Source organism: Convolutriloba macropyga, chromosome 5 (assembly GCF_964194025.1).
Source record: "Convolutriloba macropyga chromosome 5, txConMacr16.3, whole genome shotgun sequence".
Taxonomy (NCBI): domain Eukaryota; kingdom Metazoa; phylum Xenacoelomorpha; order Acoela; family Convolutidae; genus Convolutriloba; species Convolutriloba macropyga.
Window position 1 is genome coordinate 50,222,818 of NC_134472.1, and position 19,398 is coordinate 50,242,215.

General features: G+C 32.9%; 1 protein-coding gene across 4 annotated transcripts in view; it reads left to right on the forward strand.

Moving 5' to 3' along the window:
• Nucleotides 1-19,398, forward strand: part of LOC142339440 (uncharacterized) — a 157,527-nt gene that overhangs the window by 111,000 nt on the left and 27,129 nt on the right. For all 4 annotated transcript variants that reach the window (XM_075389475.1, XM_075389473.1, XM_075389474.1 and 1 more), the window contains exon 4: nt 18,419-19,208. In XM_075389475.1, coding sequence (XP_075245590.1) covers nt 18,419-19,208 — 790 coding nt within the window. The remainder of the gene's footprint in view (nt 1-18,418; nt 19,209-19,398) is intronic.

Genomic DNA, 19,398 nt, shown 5'->3' on the forward strand with positions numbered 1-19,398 from the left:
TCATCATGGATCCTTGCGGTAAAATTTTTCTAATTTAATGAGGCGTGGCCTTTTTCGAAATATTTTCAAAATTATAGTTTTTATCCACATTACTGACAAGATTTTAAAATCAGAGCCTACTTAAGGAGGGGTGTTAATAACAAAAGTGAGGCCCAACAAACATATACTATGGTTTCAAGGTTAAGCTCATGGTTTTTATGGCTCTGACCAATTGTTTTCGTAAAACTTTATGGAGTTTTTATGTTTTGCTATCATTTGGAAAACTATTTGCAGTCCAGTGACCTAATCTCCTCACCCAAAAGACCCTCTTGGTTTTATTCAGACGTAAATGTGAACATAGACAGTGTTTTCAGTTGTTATATAATGTCCCTTATGACTTTGAATATTATTGTTTTTAGAATTGTTGAATTTTGCCAGACTTATATCTTTTTTCCTCAATTTTTTTGCGTAGCCGAATTAAGAACACGTGAAAACCCATTTTCTGTGAATAGTTGATTATTGTCTGAAACTGTTTTTTTTTAAAACTAATGGTTTCTTGGCTTTTATACTACGGTTTCTTTAAATTTTGGAGCATAATTGCTCCTTCTTAATTGCTTTTTGTTTCCTTGTCGGATCATCAAATAAGTGAAAAGTTGAATTCAAGAAAAGCATGGTTAGATAATGGCATATCTTAATATGTTAATTGTTTTTGTTATTTAATTTGTGCTTTTGCAAAACTGTTCTATCGCAAAATATAGTGGATTTTTTTTAAACTCGCATACTGTTGTCTTTTTTTGTTGTTGTGCAATATATGACTGATAGTGACAGGTTCCACTTGCTTCCCCAGGACGTGTAACTGAACGTATATAGAGATTTCAATTCACAGCTATTTAATTTAAATACTTTCAAATTAACCTTTAAAAAAGTTTCTTCAATTGTCGCCTTTTTGCTTTCTTTATTGTCGCCAGGTATCTCAATCTTGTTTTGATTTCGGCATTATTTATTTTTTGGTTATAAGGGTTGCCAGAGGATTCGACAGTTAAGTTTCAATGAAAAATTCGGAGATTTTCATACCGTTCATTTTTTTGTTTCGTTTTGTTGTCACTTCTACGTAGTTTTTCTACAAGTGTGACCCGTTGATTTTCAGATGAGAAACAGGTGAAAAATGATGATCTACAATTCTTGCAGATAACAATTATGGTGCTTTGAACACAGTGATGTCGCAAAATTGTTTGTGAAATTTTGGCTTCTGCCTGTTTTAGATGTTATTTTGTAGTCTCGTGACTTAGTCTCCTTAAAAAGCTTCCTGAGGTAATACAGGTTACTCCATCTCTTTTGAAACCTTACATGTTTCATGATTTTTGAAAATATTTGTTTTCAAAAACATATTTGGTTTTTTGAGCTCCGCCATTTTTTTAAATGTTTTTTGGTCGATTTGTAGCTTAGTCTCTGTAAAGACAGGTCACAGCTCCTTTCAAGTGAGCTAAACTCTAATCGTTTTAACCGTTTTAGTTTCAACTTTTTGTTTCTCGGCTCTGATACTGCGGTTACTACGAGATTTCATAAAATAACTTTTTACGAGATTTTTTTATACAATTTAAAGGACTTCTGTCTTCTTTTTCATTTCTCTTATTAACAAGTTTATGGTTTGAACGACTCCATTGCCTTTTTTGCGCAAAATTGAATTGTACCCTTTAATTTGGCCGGTTTTTGTCGTTGTTTTTGTTGTCGTACTCTGAATAATGACAAGACTCAATTTTATTCCTATGGATATATAAATGAACATTTTTGCTGATTCCAGTTAATGTCTATTGACATTAATCACTTTGAAATAAATTGTTTTCAATATAAATTTTTTTTAGAACTTCGCAACTTTTTGCACTTTTTTGACGACCTGTTAGTGGCATTGGGGACAGGTCCTATTCGTTTTCTGATGAACTTTAGGTTGTTTTGCTTTGTTTGGGTTTGATCTGATGCGAGTATGATTTTTGTTATAATATATTTTAATATAGACATCAAGTTCTGGTCGTAATTAATGTTTGTTATTTGTCTTTTCTAGTAGTCCTATTAACAAGTTCATCAGCCCTCTAGCATAGCATTTTTGTATTTCATAGCTGGTTTATTGAACGATATGTATGTTTTCGAATTTTGTCTATATCTTCATCATTTGGTAGCCTATTAAGTCCAGAATGTGGATGAGCGGGGTCGGAACATTATATGCGTACGCATATTAACGAGCCTCCTTGTTAGATATTTTCAAATCATTCTCTAAGTGATCAGATCTTTTAAAACAATGCATTATCTAGTTGATAGCCGCTCAACATCACTTGTAGTCAAATCATCTTCAACACGGACGCAGAGTACAGTGCGGTCAAACCAGAGTCAAAAGCACAGTACTCATAGTCGGCTAATCTATAGATCCATACATTTGGGTTTATCGAGTATAGAATTTTGGGCATTATTGGCTCGATTAGCAGTTTGCTTCATGCTTTTCTAATAATGAGCTGATTAATTTTGTTTATTACAAAAACCCGTTTTCGTTTTCTAGCCATCCGATGGAAAATTTGCAGAAATAACCGCGCATAAATTTCAGCCTTTTTCTTTTGAACTAAACCATTTCCACGCTGCTTTTAATGGTTTGTAAATTTTGAAACGCTAATCGAACCTCAAAATAGACAAACAAAATAGATACACTTGAAATAACGCCCAAAGTAAGGCAAAAGTGCATAAAGTGTTAAGACGCGCGCATATAGCGAAGATCATTTATTCAATGGAAAACCATTTGGAAAATAAACAGAATTTCCTTGCGGTGCCTGTGTTTGTTTGTTCACCTGTTTATACAGGAAGCGAAATGAACAAATTCACGCCCATTCACATATCGAAGGCTGCGGTTGTTAATGAGAAGTGAATGAAATGTCTCGACCGAGAAAAAAGAGAGAGAAAATGTAAACGGCAGATACAGAAACTGATTAAGGCTACCAGTTTCAGCTTAGTGACTTGCGTTTAATGCCTGAAAGGAATATATCGCTTAATTGAACTCTGAACGCTAAAATTTATCCTCCGAAAAGAACTGTTTTTGATCTTTGAGTCCTTTTTCATAAAATACAGTATTTCGTGAGATATAATTGTGCTAATAATAATGTTACGAACTACTATACTTTCAATCAAAGCGCGCTCAGTATTTAGCTTTGCTTTTTGTAAACGTGAACAATCGCAGTATGACAACTCCGAAAAAAACAAACAGTAATTACATTGTTCACACCATTATCAGAATAAATTGCAGAAACGTACACAAAAGAACGAACAAAATCAATTTTTCATTTTTCAGTTTGGTTACTTGAAAATGTGTTTTGCTGAATAAATAAAAAAGAGAAAATTGAACAAAAACGTTTTTGAAAGTTTGATAAATAAAGGTCTTATCGGATGAGGATATTCACGTGAAAGGGGGCGAGATTTTAAGTCTCCTGTACACAAATCTAACGTGACAAAGTCAAAATTTGATTGAAAAACGGAATGACATGTTTGAAGAAGGCATATGGTGAAACAGTTGTGCGAAACAAGTTAAATGAAAAATTAATCTATTTGCTCAAAGAAAAATTTGAAGCAGAAGTTTTCATTTGCAGTTTAATTGCATTTCACTTCAAATTTCAAAAAAAAAATATTCCTTGAAATTGGATGAAAAAAAGAGTAAAAATTAAGACTATCATGCCTTCTTCTTTGTTGAACTCATGACGTCCCCCCTCGTGGGATTATCTTTGGGCTAAACACATATAATTCCGTACGACACAATAATACGTAAAAAGTTTTAATGAAAATTTTTGTCGTGAGTATTAGTAAATCTATCGAAAATATCTTAAAACAAAGTTAGCTTGCCTTTAAGTTGAAATTGTATCGCTGTAAGATCTGTCAACAACCTTGAAAACAACCAAAAGTTATAATTGATAATCATGTATTTGGTAGACACCTTCTGATTACTTTTGGTTTTTGGAAATTCTGCTTAAAAATTTTTGAAAACAATAAATACTTGCGAAAACATAAGCTTGAATTTAAATTGAAAATTTCTTTTTGTATTATCACTCAATAGCCATGAAATTAATTAAATTTTTTTATGAGCATGTATTTGGAAGACAACTTCTGATTAATTTTGGTTTTCAGAAATTCTGCCTAAAATTGTTTCAGCGCAGTAATTACTTCAAGGAAACGCTTGTCTTGCAAAAAAATCTACGAATAACGCCGTTTATTTTCTAAGATTATACAGTCTGATGAACAATCAAAAATATCTTTAAACAAAGTTAACCTGCCTCTAAAATGCCTCATTTCAACATTAGTCAATAGCCTGGAAAATACCATTAGATAACAATTGAAAACATCCAATTTGATTATGATCACATACGCATCTATAGGAGGACATTAAGACCTGTCATAAACCTATATTTTGTGCGGTTACAAAAAGAACAACAAATGGAGAGACGAAAAAAACCAATTAAAACTTGCGAGAAAACACTCGAAGCCGTAAAACCATAATTTTCCCTTAAAAATATGTTCAATTGAGCCTTCCTTCAGGGCCAAAAATGTGATATAAGACCTCTCATGAGTATAGGATCTCTAATGAGAATAGGACCTCTCATGAGAATAGGTAACAAGTCGACCAAAAAAAAAGAAATGGCTAAATTAAGTAATTCTTCTGTTTTTTTTCGAAAACTTTATTCAAAGTCATGAAAGTCATTAACAATAAAATAAGATAATTAAAAAGGTTCTTCTATTCGTTTAATGGAGGTGCTTGAAATCTGTAAATGTTCAGGATATCTCTTCCGTCTACAAAAAGAACGTTAAATTCAAAAATTAGTTTATTTTTTGTGCGAAAATCCTTTGTCGAAGCCGGTAAATTTATAACTAGTTCTTTAAGAATTTTGAAAATAAGATTTTGAAAACTTGCAGCTATTTTCAACGACAATAATATCATCTGTGACCTCTAGTTGAAGAGACAAGGTAAAAAATAGACAAAAAGAACAAAAACGCGGACAAAAGTTAAACAAAGTTAAAAAGAGTTTTTTTTGTTCTTGAAAACAACTGTTTTCAAAATCAAGAAAGCCATCAACTATCCCCTCAAATCAGATTAAAATCTCATTTATTCTTCCGCGAAAAACCAAAGAGACCTGTCATTATCCAGGTAATTTCATACGACCTAACAGACAATGTAAAAACTACAATTAGAGACAATTGAAAAAAAAATCAGTTAAATTCTTGGAGAAAGGGAAATCGAAGCCGTTAAAACCATAATTTAAGCTATTCAACTCTTTTAAATGTTCAATTGTGCCCTATTTTGAACGCCAATATTCTGATTTTTGACCTGTCAAAAATGTGATACTGTGACTGAACGAGAAGAAAACGTGAAAAATTGGCTGCTACCAAAAAATTTAAAAAAAAATCTCGTAGTATGAAAGCTAGAAAACCATAACTTAACGCTCAAAACCACAAAAATATATAAGTTTTTAGAAAGAAGAGGAAGAAGAAGCATTCTTTTTTTGCTGACACTAAGCTACAAGTTGACCAAATTAAGGGAAAAATTGTGACAAACTTCATTAAAACAAAGTTTATTTTTCAAACATTTTTGAAAGTCAAGATGACCATAATCTTTCAAGTAAATAAACTAGATAAAATATTTCGGAACTGTTTAGGAAGCCATTTCGACCTATCAAGAGTGAACTGTTTGATTTGAATTGTTCTGTTCTTTATTTAACATGAAAAAGATCGAATTTTTTTTTAAAAAAAAAAGACCGACTGATTAAAATCCCAAAATTTTTTTGGATTATAACAGTCAAAGATTGGACCAAAACCAGCCCCGTTTTTTTATTTGTCCATTTGGAACACTCGATTGTTTCGAATGCTTAAGATCTCGATAAAATGTTAGTTAAAAGTTCAAAAATAAATGCTGCTTTTTTGAAAATCATGGAGTAAAGTTAGCAAAAAACAGCAAATTTTTTATTCTAGACTACTCTCAATGGAAGTGGAAATAATAAATATTTTGTACTTTGCAAAGATTTGTTGTTTGTCTGTCAGAGATTTGTTTGTCTTTGTTGTTTTTGGGTGTGTACTTCCGGCAAAATTAATCAAAGTGGACTAAAGAAGCCTATTTTGGGCAATTTTCGATGAAAGGGCTGATTTTTGAAATATTTAGCCAAAATTTTAGCCTGAAAAATTAAATTAAAAAAGTCAACAATACTTTTTTTCTCTAAAAGTAAAAATCAACAGTACTATTGTTAACAATTTTCACAATTATTACCAAAATTGACGAAATTTTAAGCAAAATTCAAAATTCCGGAAAATGTGATTAAAAACAACGGAAAACCATCTATCATTCACAAAACTTCAAACCTCGGTAACTCCCTTTAATATACGAAATTCAAAAAAAATCTTTTTAATTCCATATTCTGCGCTGGAGGGGCTTTTTAATGATACAACTCACAACTCTCTACGATGAATATATCGATCGGTCAAAATTGTCTCAACAAATAAAAACCCATTTTTGTATATAGTTCCTCCCGCCTCAAGAGGGGTCGGAACAAAATTGTAAAAATGCGATTGATTACCCAACAAATTACTTGATCCAAACTGTCACAAAACTTAATGAAAAATCAAGAAAGCGAGCTAAACAGCTTTCAACAGAAAATAGCAGATTGCTATGCTGTCTCAAGTGCTTTTAAAACATTTGATACACTGTGGTGCAAAGTTGTTAAGGAGATTTACCATCCAAAAGCAAAATTCAAAAAAAAATGTCGAGAATCGTGAATAAAAATAGAACCAGTTAACGAACAGGGCGGTTCAAATTTAACTTTTACTAAGACAGTGTAAGCATTCATCGTATTATTTGTTGTAATTTTCTGATCGGATAAAACTGCTGTTTCACACCAGCAATGGTTATGAGATGTAATTTTTAAATTATAATTTTTTGTGCTAGAACTATATCATCGACAGCTTTGCTGTGCATAATTTGTGTGTAAAACTTTAATTTAGGGTTTGAATTTTTTGCGTAATTTTTAACAAAAGCGGTACTGTCAAAATCTGCAATTTTGGCCTCACCTAATAACGAGCAGACCCACTAAAAAAATAATTTTTCTGCCATTACCGTTTTCAAAAAATGCAAATTTTTCTTCTTTTAGATTGCGACTGATTTTTCTCTGAAAGATGCATTTCACAGTTGAGAAACGTATTTCAAGAGAGTAACGATAAAAATGAAAATTTTTTTACGTACTAAATAAATCAAAATCAATTTTTGCCGTTAAAAACCCTTTAGGTAATCTTCTTTCGTATAAATTGCCTTATGTTTGTGAAATATCAAACCAATTTTGATAGGCATTTCCATTTTTTACGTGTTTTCGTAACATAAAAAGAAAAAAGCTTCATCTCAGCTTTTTCGATTACTGATTTTTCTTGAATTTTGATAACTGTTTCCATTGGAATAAGAATAGAGTTTTAAATCTCTTTAGTTAAACTTAAGGTTCTCTCAGCGTAAAAATTGATTTTATTTATTTTGTCAAACAGTTTGCGTTGCATGGTTTCCGTTGTATCACTTTTTTTTTCTTTTTTTTTCTTTTCAAAGTCTTTTTTCTTAAATATTTTTTGAGATGTGTTTAGCATTAATTAGCTTGCAAAAAACCTGAACAGTAAGCAGAAATGTCAAATCATTGTTGTATTGAAGAACTGACGCGTAAATGCTGTCTTGTTTGTAATGCAGACAAACAGTCTTGGATATTCTTCCCCTCGGAGTAAACCAATGCCATTCAGTTTCAATCCAAACCGATTCGTTTTATGGCAGTTAATCAATATTCTGTCTAAGTAAAAATCAATCAGTCTGCTGTTTTTGTTGTAGTTTTTGCAATTTAAGAAATACATTTTAGAGATTATACAGGCAAAAAAGTAATATAAACTAAATTATGTCATGAAAAATGGCAATCGTATTCAGTTTCATTAACTTTCGTTGTTAGCTCTTAACTGCCCTACCATGCTGTTGTATCTTCAATGTTATCGCACTTCAAGAACAAACCATTTTGATGACTTGAAGGCCGTCAATTATCATGATTCGTTGTGTTAGTATCAGTGATGTCAGTTATCTGTGGATTAAAATTGTTTCTGACAGAGAAATCGTTAAGCGAAATCGAACTAACTAATCTAATAAATCGCAGAAAGTTAATTGCTACCTGTTGCCAAAAAGCGGAATGACTAACAATAACAATGTTCTGTTTTACAGTTAGTCAAAAGATTATTTCAAGGCTTTTGTAGACCTTTCATAAAATGGGTGTTAGGAACTTCATAACAACAGTCCAACTATTGTTTTATTAAGCCAATTTTGGCCGGTGAATATCTTTTGTGGAGAGGCAGAAATTTGGTACCAGTACTGAAATTTGAAAATACTGAGGTTTGAAGTCACCTAAACTGTTTCGTTAAAATCTTCTTTTCAATATTCAAATGCATTCAGGAACCTTAATTAGATCATTTGTTCGTGTAGCATTTGTTCGGGCAGCTAAGTATAACATTTGTTCGTGTAGCGACATATAACAAAGCGTTTCCATTCACCTACAATTTTTCTGGTATACGCCTCTGATGAAACCCAAAAGATTCCAAAGAGAAATGACAGAATTCTTTGAGACAGAAGCAATATCTAAAATTCAGATACTAATGCTATCCCTCTGAATGGGATCAATTAGAAAACCTTAATCAAAATTGAACCTCACCTTAGTGGGGCAAAACCAAGATGGTGGAAACCATGTTTGGTTTGAATTCATATTATAATGATCATTATATAATATTTATAGACTATGAATCTAAATAAGCGAAAAATTAGAGAAATCAGCGAAAGTTAGAGAAAATAAAGTCACGTTAAAGCAACTTTTTCAAAAAATGGAGGAAAATTTATATGGATTTCAGAACAGTTCTATTGCAATATATGTCAAGACAATTTGAACTAATTAATTTACAGTAGAAAACAATAATTCAAAAGTTCTTTGCACAGTTTTTCGAAGAATGGAAATGAAATTTATCGGAACGATCTTCGAATAACGTTTCTGTAAAGTTCGGGAAAATACATTTTTTCATCCAACGTTTCAAGTTTTATTTTTCCCAACTTTGCACTTTTTAGCTAAAACGGATCTTTTTGGTTGCTCGGTTTTAGCTCTTTCTTGGATATGCCAGAAGTATATTTCAAAAGTGATCTTCTAGATCTTCTATCGAATTTGTTAGCTTCCTTAGTTAAGGTGAAAGAAAACATATAGAAGTTATCTTAGTATTGATATTCAGTGAAGTTTTTCTTTCACAACAAACTTAACAATTGTAATTTGAACTCTTTTTTCTCTTTTCTCTGTTTGATGCTTGGCAACAATGATTTATCAGCAGTGGCGTCATGGATGACATGAAAACGTATAGAAAAGGGTTACATATCCTTAGGACTTCCGAACCAAATCGTAGTGATATCCAGATCATAGCCTCGGACTTATGCTTAACATAACAATTTTTTTTTCAAACAACAATCGGCGGAGATTAAAACTATATTGAGAACTACCAAATGATGAGAAAATGGAGCAATTATTTTTTAAAAAATTATCAAAGGGGGGAAATGGGGAAAAAGAACGCATAAATTGGAAAAAGAATGCATAAAAAGCTTTTAAAATTTTGCTAAAAGGCGTCTAAAGTAGCAACGTCAGCTCAAAATTGAATCCAAAAATCTCATATATGATTAAAATGTTCAAAATTAGTCCTCATTGATTTATTACGTGAGTTGTTTACAAAAAACAATTTGGTTAAAGATATAAATATTTTTCAAGGATGATTATCACACTGGATGAATATCACACCTACAGGTAAAATTTGAGAAAACTGTATTTTGTGTCAAACAAAAATTGTAAACGATAGTTAAAGTGAAGTGAAATCAAAACAGGATATGTTCCGAATTAAAAACAGAAAAAACGGAAACAATAAGATTTGTTAATATACTTTGTTATAAGAACAGCTTTTGATAGTCATTTAAAAATATAATCTTAAACACACGACGATAAAGGAAACATACAGATACAGCTCGCTAAACCAGCGAAACTAGGGTCTTTAGAGATTTTTTTAAGTTTTGTCAAATCTTTTAGACTACCAGTAGGAAATTGTAAACAAAACAAAGTTCACTAATGTCATCAAAATGCATGACTTCGAATTCAATAAAAGACGGTATTTAATATTAAAACACCAAACAATTTAATTTCATTCAACAAACAGATAAGATTTACTAATTTTAAATAGCAACACTACAGGATAAACAAAAGAAAAAGGCATCAATTAACAATTGAAATCAATAATCGAAACTTTGAAAACAATTTTTTTGACACAATTCATTTCACTAGTAAAAACGATTACCTAGAGAAAACAGCCACTAAAAAAGTCTAGTTTGTTTCCTATGAAGCCTGTAACAGGAGAACGAATAGAATTAACTTTTGGCGTCAAAATCAGAAAAAAAGATCAAACTCAGACGTCAACAAACAAAAAACATAAATAATTCAATCCTGCCGCAGTAGAAAGCGACTGAGATCTAATAGTAGTTAAAACAAGCGAAAACACAAGACGAATAAATATAAATAGTTGAAAACTGGAAAAATGACAAAAATTTTTGGACACAAAAACCTTTAGCCATAATGAGACTTAGTGAGTTCAAGCCAACAAACGTTCAAGAAGAAAGGGCAAAACTTAAAAGTTCCCTAAAATCTAATGGAAACAAGTTTTTTCAAAATCATTAAAATTATTAGCAGCCTTTTTAAGTATTCAAAATGCTGCAACTATGCAACATTGCAGCTCATTCAGTACTTTTCAACAGTTTTGTTTTGTAAAAATAGATTACTGGAAAACAGTGAAAATATAAAATATGCTGCACACGAAACATTTGTCAAAAAAATTATATACGAACTGGCACTTAACTTTTAAAGTAGGTTGAGAAAATTGGCGCCCTGAAAGTTCTTGCTTTTTGTTTTTTTCTAAATTATCATTACAAAAACAACAACTCTGTTTTGATTTTTCAGAGTTATCAAAAACGAAAAATGTGTGAACAACAATAAGAGCTATCCGAAATTGTTGGATTGTAAAAAAGAAGCGCCCGAATAATAGCCATTTAAGTAGCTGATTGCGGCTATTAGTTAGTTATTTAATAACTCCCTGTTATTAGATATAACTTGAATCTCTCTTAGAAACTTCTTAAGCTTATTTGAAATGTGAACAAGTGGGAAAATTGTAAATATTCGAAAACTATAAACCGCAATTTTTCCTCGAGAATTTATAGGATCAGAAAAATCTCTTAGATCTTTCCGCTTTCCGCACAAGATATGTGCATAGGCCAAAATTGGCTAAACATAATTGTAGGTCTAGTATAATGTTCTTAACCCCGTTTTATGAGGGGCCAAAAATACTGAAAATGTGAAGAAAACTTCTGAAAATTTTGTTTTTATTGTGATTTTGATTTTGACCTAAATTGATCTACTAAAAAATGGAGAATTACCTTAGGAGACTTTTGAAACATTTATCTGAAATTAACAAAGAAAAAAACCTCTCAGATCATTTTTCATGACCTAGATTTCCATGACCCATATCAGGTCAATTTTTTTGTGGCATAGTTCGCAAAAGTAACGTTGTTAATCTCTGAAATACTGCTGCTGCTAAGACCTATTTTGGATAAATTTTCACAGATACGATTCAAATTTAAACCGCTAATGCTGAGATTTTATACTCAATTTAATAACATTGTTTGACTAAATCTGTTACAATCTTATAGCCGTATGTTGCTTAATCACGAGTAAGTTTGAACAGTTAATTCAGTGCAATGGGTTCAATTTGCCCAGCAGCAGTTTTGAACCTGAAAACTCCGCAAAAAGCGAAAGGAAGATAAACTGTTTAGCAATATTACCACAGTTATTTACGCTACAGGATTAGTTAAGGTTCTGGTGGACTTGTGCAATAATTTATACCCTGAAAACTGTCCCGTCTTTCATAACTGCTGGCTGATTTGATAATTTGATGGCCGGATTTGACGTTGTAAATCATCCCGTCTCCCGTACTGTGGAAATATACCAACATATGTTCAAATTTGCAATGCTGAAATGATACTGGTAGTGAAACCGTTTCTAATTATAATTCATAATTCCCACTTGCGTCTGAAATGAAAAATGTTGAGTAAACTTGACTGAACTTTGGTATGGTAGTGGCGAAAGGTGAATATGTCCTCTAGTCCTAAGATGTTATCGTGGTTTACACATTGCTGTTCGAATGCTTTCACACAAACAGCCGGCGGGTCAAAATTGCAAATCCTATCTTGTGCATTTTCTTCACCTGTATTTTCGCAGAAAAGCTGATCAAACATGGAGACATTTTTGCTTCACGCGGTTGCGGACTGATTCGATCAGGCTGTTTAATAAAACTCCCCCTAGCTCTATTTTCCTTCTTGACGGCAGCTTACGACGCAGAAAAAAATTCTGGACCAATTTAGGCCGATAAATTGACTCGCCGAAAATCTTTTCCGATTCCGATTTCACAAATTATAAACATTCAAATCGCATAAAAAACCCTATTACAGCAAAATAAATGCAGTTTTCACACCAACTAGTTTCAAAAATGCGAACATTTCGTCAAAGCTGTTCTTGATGATATTTTTGAGTCTGAGTCAAAATCTGAGTTTTGATTAAATTTTTTTTAAATGAGAATATTTGCCGCTCCATATGTCACTTTTTATTAATTTAATTGGCCAAAATATGAGAAATATAAACCTCCTCCGGATTAAGATAATCATGTAACAAATTGTTTTGTTTCTTTTTCTTGAAAAAACTGATCAAAAAATGTCTGATAACTTCTGCTAGTCGAGCATTGGTACACAGGCAGTACTTATGTAGTTGTGTATGTGTGTTTGTGGTTGTATATGTGTAGAGTATGTACGATCCGGGAGAGAAAGTAAAGTAGCCTTAATATCCCTCAAGGCTTGGCTGCCAACACAAAGAGTGTATATGAGCTTTTCTCATCTGGCTAAACAAAGCGATTCAATTTTTCTTTGTTAGTCTTACTCTCAGCCATCAAACAACATTTCTTCGTTTTATCTTTTTGTATTTTCTCAAAACAACATATTCCACTCATGCTATACTAACTAATAATACAACTAGCCTAATATTCTTCATCCGTGGACAACAAAACAAAGCCGAGTGAACAAAAAGCTAAGGGTCAAAACAGGGCTAGGCTCCACCATTTTTTTTCAGAATCTGCACTAGTTCAGATCACAGCAAGAGCTTTTATGCTAAATTAAATTCAACGAAGGTTGTTGCATTCACTTGTTACTGTATTGGTTACTGTTCTAAAGGCGGCAGGTACATTGGGAATTTTAAATTGCACATCAAACAGGCATTTCCGTTCCGGCTCTAAATAAATTGACATAACATAGTCTGTTCTGAACCGTATTTTGAACATTTACATTTTGAACTGTGTTTGAAACAGACGTCTTGCTTCAATGACTGTATAAAAGACCACGCAATATAGGTTAATATACCAGCCGGGCAGTTTCAATTTTTTATGGAATATCTATAAATAAACACAAAGATTTGGTAGTAAGATATGACGGGAAACCAACTTGAAACTTGGTGTCTTATTCTCAACCAAAAAAATATATAAATTTATGTTTGAAACGAAGTTGAAGATTTTATGCAATTAAAAAATAATCAATTTTCTGAGCAATCTTAGAGTAGCTGACAATTTTTCTGAAGACCAATTCTTATCTACCCCTATTTTTGAGTTCTCGTTTAATTCAGATGTCAATCACAGTTTTATCAGACCACTGAGTCAAAATAATTTTCCATCAGCCATGCTGTTTCAAAATAGTCGTTAATGTAGGTTAAAAAGTGGTGGTTCGATAAATTGTAATTTGGTAGAAATGAAGTACTTTACAAAGCAGTCCAAAAGATAAATAACAAAATATTGATTGGACAGAAATGAAAGCTTTTCTATAAATCTTGTTGCCGTTACTCGGTGATATCCGCTCGTTGAAAACTAAGATTTAACTATTTACTTCGCATAAGTTTTAGGTGCTAGGACGGTATATCGAAATAGAATAGATCAAAAGCAAAAATTGGGATGAAAGATCGGAATTTAAATCATTCATGTTTGCTTTGGAGTACTCACAATTAGAGCTGCTCACAAATGTTATAGAGCATCTTGTATTTGGTCGTGATAATATGTTCAGTTTTGTAAGATTCGCATCAAGTCCCACCGGCCACAAAGCACGATGGATGGCCAAATGAACAAATGCTATGTTAAAGCTTGCAAATAGAGCATAATCACAGTTAAAAGTATAAAGTTTATTCTTTGATCTGCTGTCCCAGTTTTTTTTCAATCTCTTGACCTGTTACCTGCGCGTCTATCGTATTATGCATTCTCAGAGCTTAAAAATGACCATTTTTATCCTACGTAAGTCTTAAATGCTAAACTTTGACAAAAAATATTTCTAAAAAACTTTCTTCTCTTTTTGTCAGCTAGCCCTTCCTGTTTTTGCTAAAAAAATTAAAATGTCAAAAAAACTATGATTGCGCGCTAAGACACACTGAATCTTATCTGAAGTAACATTTTTGTAAGATTTTGAATTAAAAACATTAAAATCCTTGCTAGTGTGAAAACGTAAAATTGCCCGACAGTGCATAAAGACGCAACTATGCAGTTGAAAAGTGATGAAACAAGGGGAAAGCAAGTTATTCTGAGCCAACTTTAAAATCGTTGAATTTTGCTGTATTCAAATTCTGTAAATTTTAGCAGATTAATTCACTCTATGAACAGTTAAACTGAATCTCAAAAGATTCCGGGAAAACCATTTCTTTTCTGTTGACTACATTTTTTGAACACCGTTTGGTAATGATACGAACCTTGCTCAATAACAATGTGCATATATGGAAAAGAAACGAACAATTTGAGGATAAAAGCTACGAACTCTGTTCACGCTTTGTAACCCAACCCAAGAAGAACCAAAATATAAGCAAGAATTAAATCGCAAACTCAATAGATTACTAAAATGACAGACAATGTTCAGATTTTGCGTTCACATATTGTTTTGAACTGTAGAATTTTGCATTTTGGCTGATCGAAGGTTTCTAGCTGGGGGTTGGCTAGCACCCAACCACTCTATCAAAAATCCGAAAGATTTGTTTGGTGGTTGTTCTACTTGTTGATCGACAAGTTGTCTGCTCTCTCGACCGTTTAAAAATGCATTCTGGATAACTGAATTAAAAATAATTAATTGTAACGCAAGCAACTTGTAAAGTTACAGACAGCAACATATAATAACATGAAGAACTTCAACAATCCAAGAGTAATTTTTTCTATCAAAACTAGATAATGGTTCACTCTAAGCCAAAATATTTCAAATTATCTATCCACAAGTATCCACACTTCTTTCAATCGACTTCCTAACTCAAATAAATCTAAAAAATTCTGCTTCTCAGTAGCTTATTTAAGGGGCAGAAACCTATTATTTGCCTAACTTTGAAGTCCCACTCACTTTCAATACGCAATTTTTGTCTTTCACAAGAACTAACTATATAACTCAAACTTTCCTTTAATAATAACCAACTGTTCCTCTCGAACGTTTTCTTTTTCTGTCTTCTGCTCCTTGTTCTCGCGCTTTTCCGCGTTCTCCTGATGGTCTGTCTTGTGCTCAAGGGTACTCGAACCTCTAAGTTTTTATGAGAAGTAAGTAGCGTGTCGTTTCAGTTAAAACACTTCGACCTGACGTATAAGTGCAATAGTGGGTGGGGTGTAGAAGGTCGCTCACAAGATGCAACATTTCTTGTGTAAATTTTTGCTCAAGTTTACAGAAGTTCCGTGGTTTCTTTATTATTCTAGATTCAGGACTAAGCAAAACTCGTTTTTCATGCTTAATAATTTCGAAATGATGACATGCATGCTTCTTTACACTCGTTTCAAGTTGTTGATATTAGTCCAATTTTACCTAAAAATGTCTTGAGTTCTTCGTTCGTTAGTTCAAAGAAAGGGAAATTAAAAATTTTTGGGTTGACGGAATCTCTCGCAGTTTTTCTCATTGCGTTTACAAATGTCCAAGCATCCAACAGTAAAAATTTAAGTCGTTAGTGTGCTTTCAGTTAATTGAGTCTGAGTCCTGAAAACTGAGACGCTTGATTTTGTAGTATTTGAGGTTCCCTGTACCAAAATTTCATTCTAATAACACCTGTGTTCTACTCTGCTCTTCATTTAAATTTAAGAAAAAGTTCTAGCAGGTTAATAATAGTATCAATTGTTAAACCTAATTCTAAATTCAATTTTTTTTACTGGACACTTCTGTTTCAAATATTTGACCTTTGATTTTCCAACATTTTTGCTATTTTTTCTTAACAGTTTTGAATCATATTTCTCTGAAAGATTATCAAAACTTTGGTAATGATACTTTGTCCTATCTCACGTTTCAAGTAGAAACTGTGGCTTTCTATCTATATCTTCAGCTCTTATTTTTAACTCACTGACATAAATTGAATATAAGAACTCCAACAATTGTTTGCATTCTTTTCTAAGATTTAACAAGATTTATCCTCCAAAGCAAATAACTCCTGAAGTATCACTCCAAATGACACTCTCAAATAATGCCTACCAAATTTGGATCTACAATTGTACTTTTGTAGTAACAAACAAACAAAGTTCAATTCAGTTTCCTTTTAAATTCAATTAGTCATGCATGTCTTTGAACAGCCTTAACGCTATACTTAATATTGTCATAGCTCCTAGCATTTTTGGTTGTTCTACATAAAACGCAAAGCCTTGCAGAATGGCATCCAGAACGAACGCATCAGGTTTTTTAATGATCTCGAGAAAACCTTTGCTCCAACTATGCGCGAAAAAAGCAATTAGTGGATCTATTTTTTCACACACAGTTAGTTTTGCTTTTAACAACATTTGTGTACTTTGTTTAGCCACAATCTCTTTATGGATCATAATAGCCTCAAAAGACAAGATTTTGTCTTGATGTTTCAAAACAACTTTTAAATAGAGATTTGGCAAAATTTTAACCACTGGAGACTTTTTTTTTCGTTGCCGATCAGACTACCCTAAAAACACAGTTTTCGAGGAATTTATGAAACTTTTTTAGAAAGAATTTACTCTTTGAGATCAACTGTGTCGCACTTGGAAGTTGCCCTATCTGAGTCTTTGAAAAAGAACGTGCTCAAAAGCTATTTGGTCTGCAAAAAAAACTTGGCTCAACCACTTTACAAAAGTTAATTGAAATCGATATTTAAATCACCCAGCTCCAAATAGTTTGTTTGAATACTTTTTATGGAACCAAGGCCTCAACTAGGTTGGTATCCAACCACGTAATTACAGATGATTAATGTTGCCCTAGTGATATGATTTTCCATGGACAGTTTTCCCTCTGATGCACTCTTATTGCGTTGCTTCATCGGGTTTTCCCTCAATTATACCCACGGTCATTATATGGGACAAAAGCTTGAAAGCGATATGAAAAGAAACAATGCTTTTTTATTTCTTATATCATAACCCAACGTTTATGCGTGAATTACAACTATATTTAAAATCAATATTGTATTTCGTACCACTCCCCCTTCTTCTTTCCTTGAAATAGTACAATTAACTGAAAGCTAGGGCAGTAAACTTCCAGTCCTGATTTCCTCTAATGTTGACATTAGCCCTTAAGCTAATGGGAAAGGGATGTAGCACACACGCACATGCGACTGAGATGGGCCTCTCCCATTTGCGTCAATTATTGTCCTCACCACCCATCACAAACTTTCGGGTCGTTTGTCAAAATTAATGGACTCTTTAAAGTTCATTCAGGCGGCACCGGGGGGACCCTACAGAATTTGAAGACGATTATCTATCGTTGTAGACGGGCGAAACTTTTTTCCGTCTAAGTTATCAAAAATGAGAAAACTAAATTTAGTTCATGAGAAATATGCATATGTCAATAAATCAGCTTCAATCAGACGTTGATGTGATCCATCAACTTTAATCTGCTTTAAACTTGAGGAGTGGTTATCTGTATAGCTAAAATAAACGATCTTATCAAATTAGAATATGGCTGGAACTTTTTCCAGCATGATTTCTGGGAAAAGAGGGAAAGAGTAGGACCGTCTTTCACAGTGAGCCCGTCGTCATCATCCATCCTCTTAAAAAGGGTGCATTTTTTTGCCACTTATCTTAATTAGGCACAAACTTACATCATAGCCGAATCTTTTTACGATGCAATCTTCAATCTCTAAAATTAGAGAACGAAAAGTGATGCATTAATTTCACAACGATTCAGCATTCCTTATTCACTGCTTTAGAAAAAAATTGCAAATTTTTTGTGTAATTTTCAGTTTTATAGAGAACGAAGAGTTCAACTCTGAACAGGTTAAAGTAATCATTTTGTTGTTTGTTGCAGGTTGTCAACTACATCACCGTAATGTGCATCATAATCTCAATCTGCACGTTCTGCGCCAGCACCCATCACCTCTTCTCAGACGGGGAGCAGAGCCACGCTCACAAGGAAAACAACCCCCACCCACAACCCTCCTCCCACCATACATCATCCTCTATCAGTGCCCATTCTGAGAACTCTAACGAGAACAACTTCACAGACACTGCTGTCGGTTCTAGCCAAGATTCGAGCGTATCTTCGGGCGGGATATCCAGTTCGTACTTGATGTACGCTGAATGTTTATGCAATGCCTGGTTCACGTTTGAATTGGTTGTCAGATTCATAGTCAGTCCAACTAAAACTAGATTCATTCGTGAAGGAGTCAACATAATTGACTTTTTGGCAACTGCTAATTTCTACGTTGGCGTAATTCAGGAATGGTTCCTGGACGAATACGTAGTTAGTGGTGATATTCTGGACCTGTTATCTATCGTCCGCATATTCAGAATTTTCAAACTTACCAGACACCATCCGGGTTTGAAAATTTTACAGTTGACTTTGAAAGCTTCAGCCGGCGAGTTGCTGTTGTTGATATTATTCCTGATCTTTGGAGTTGTAATCTTCAGCGCTATGGTCTATTTTGCGGAGAAGATTGCAGATAGTCGTGAAAAATGTAGTGACTTGGAAGATAATGCCAATTCGAGAGACTATGATTCGTGTACCAAGACAAAGAGCATCATTGATTGGTTCTGGTGGAGTGTCGTTACCATGACAACCGTAGGCTACGGAGATATGGTGCCTAAGAGTTACTCAGGTAAAACATACATATGCAACCATAAAATAATCAATTGTTTTTACTATAATAATACAAAGATCAGAATTGGTTTTTATTAATTATAGAAAGATTATAATTGTTTATTACTAAACATAATTAATTATGACCTTTAAAAAATGTCATATCTGGTTCTTACTTATAATAGAAAGGTCATATTTGGTTCTTAATT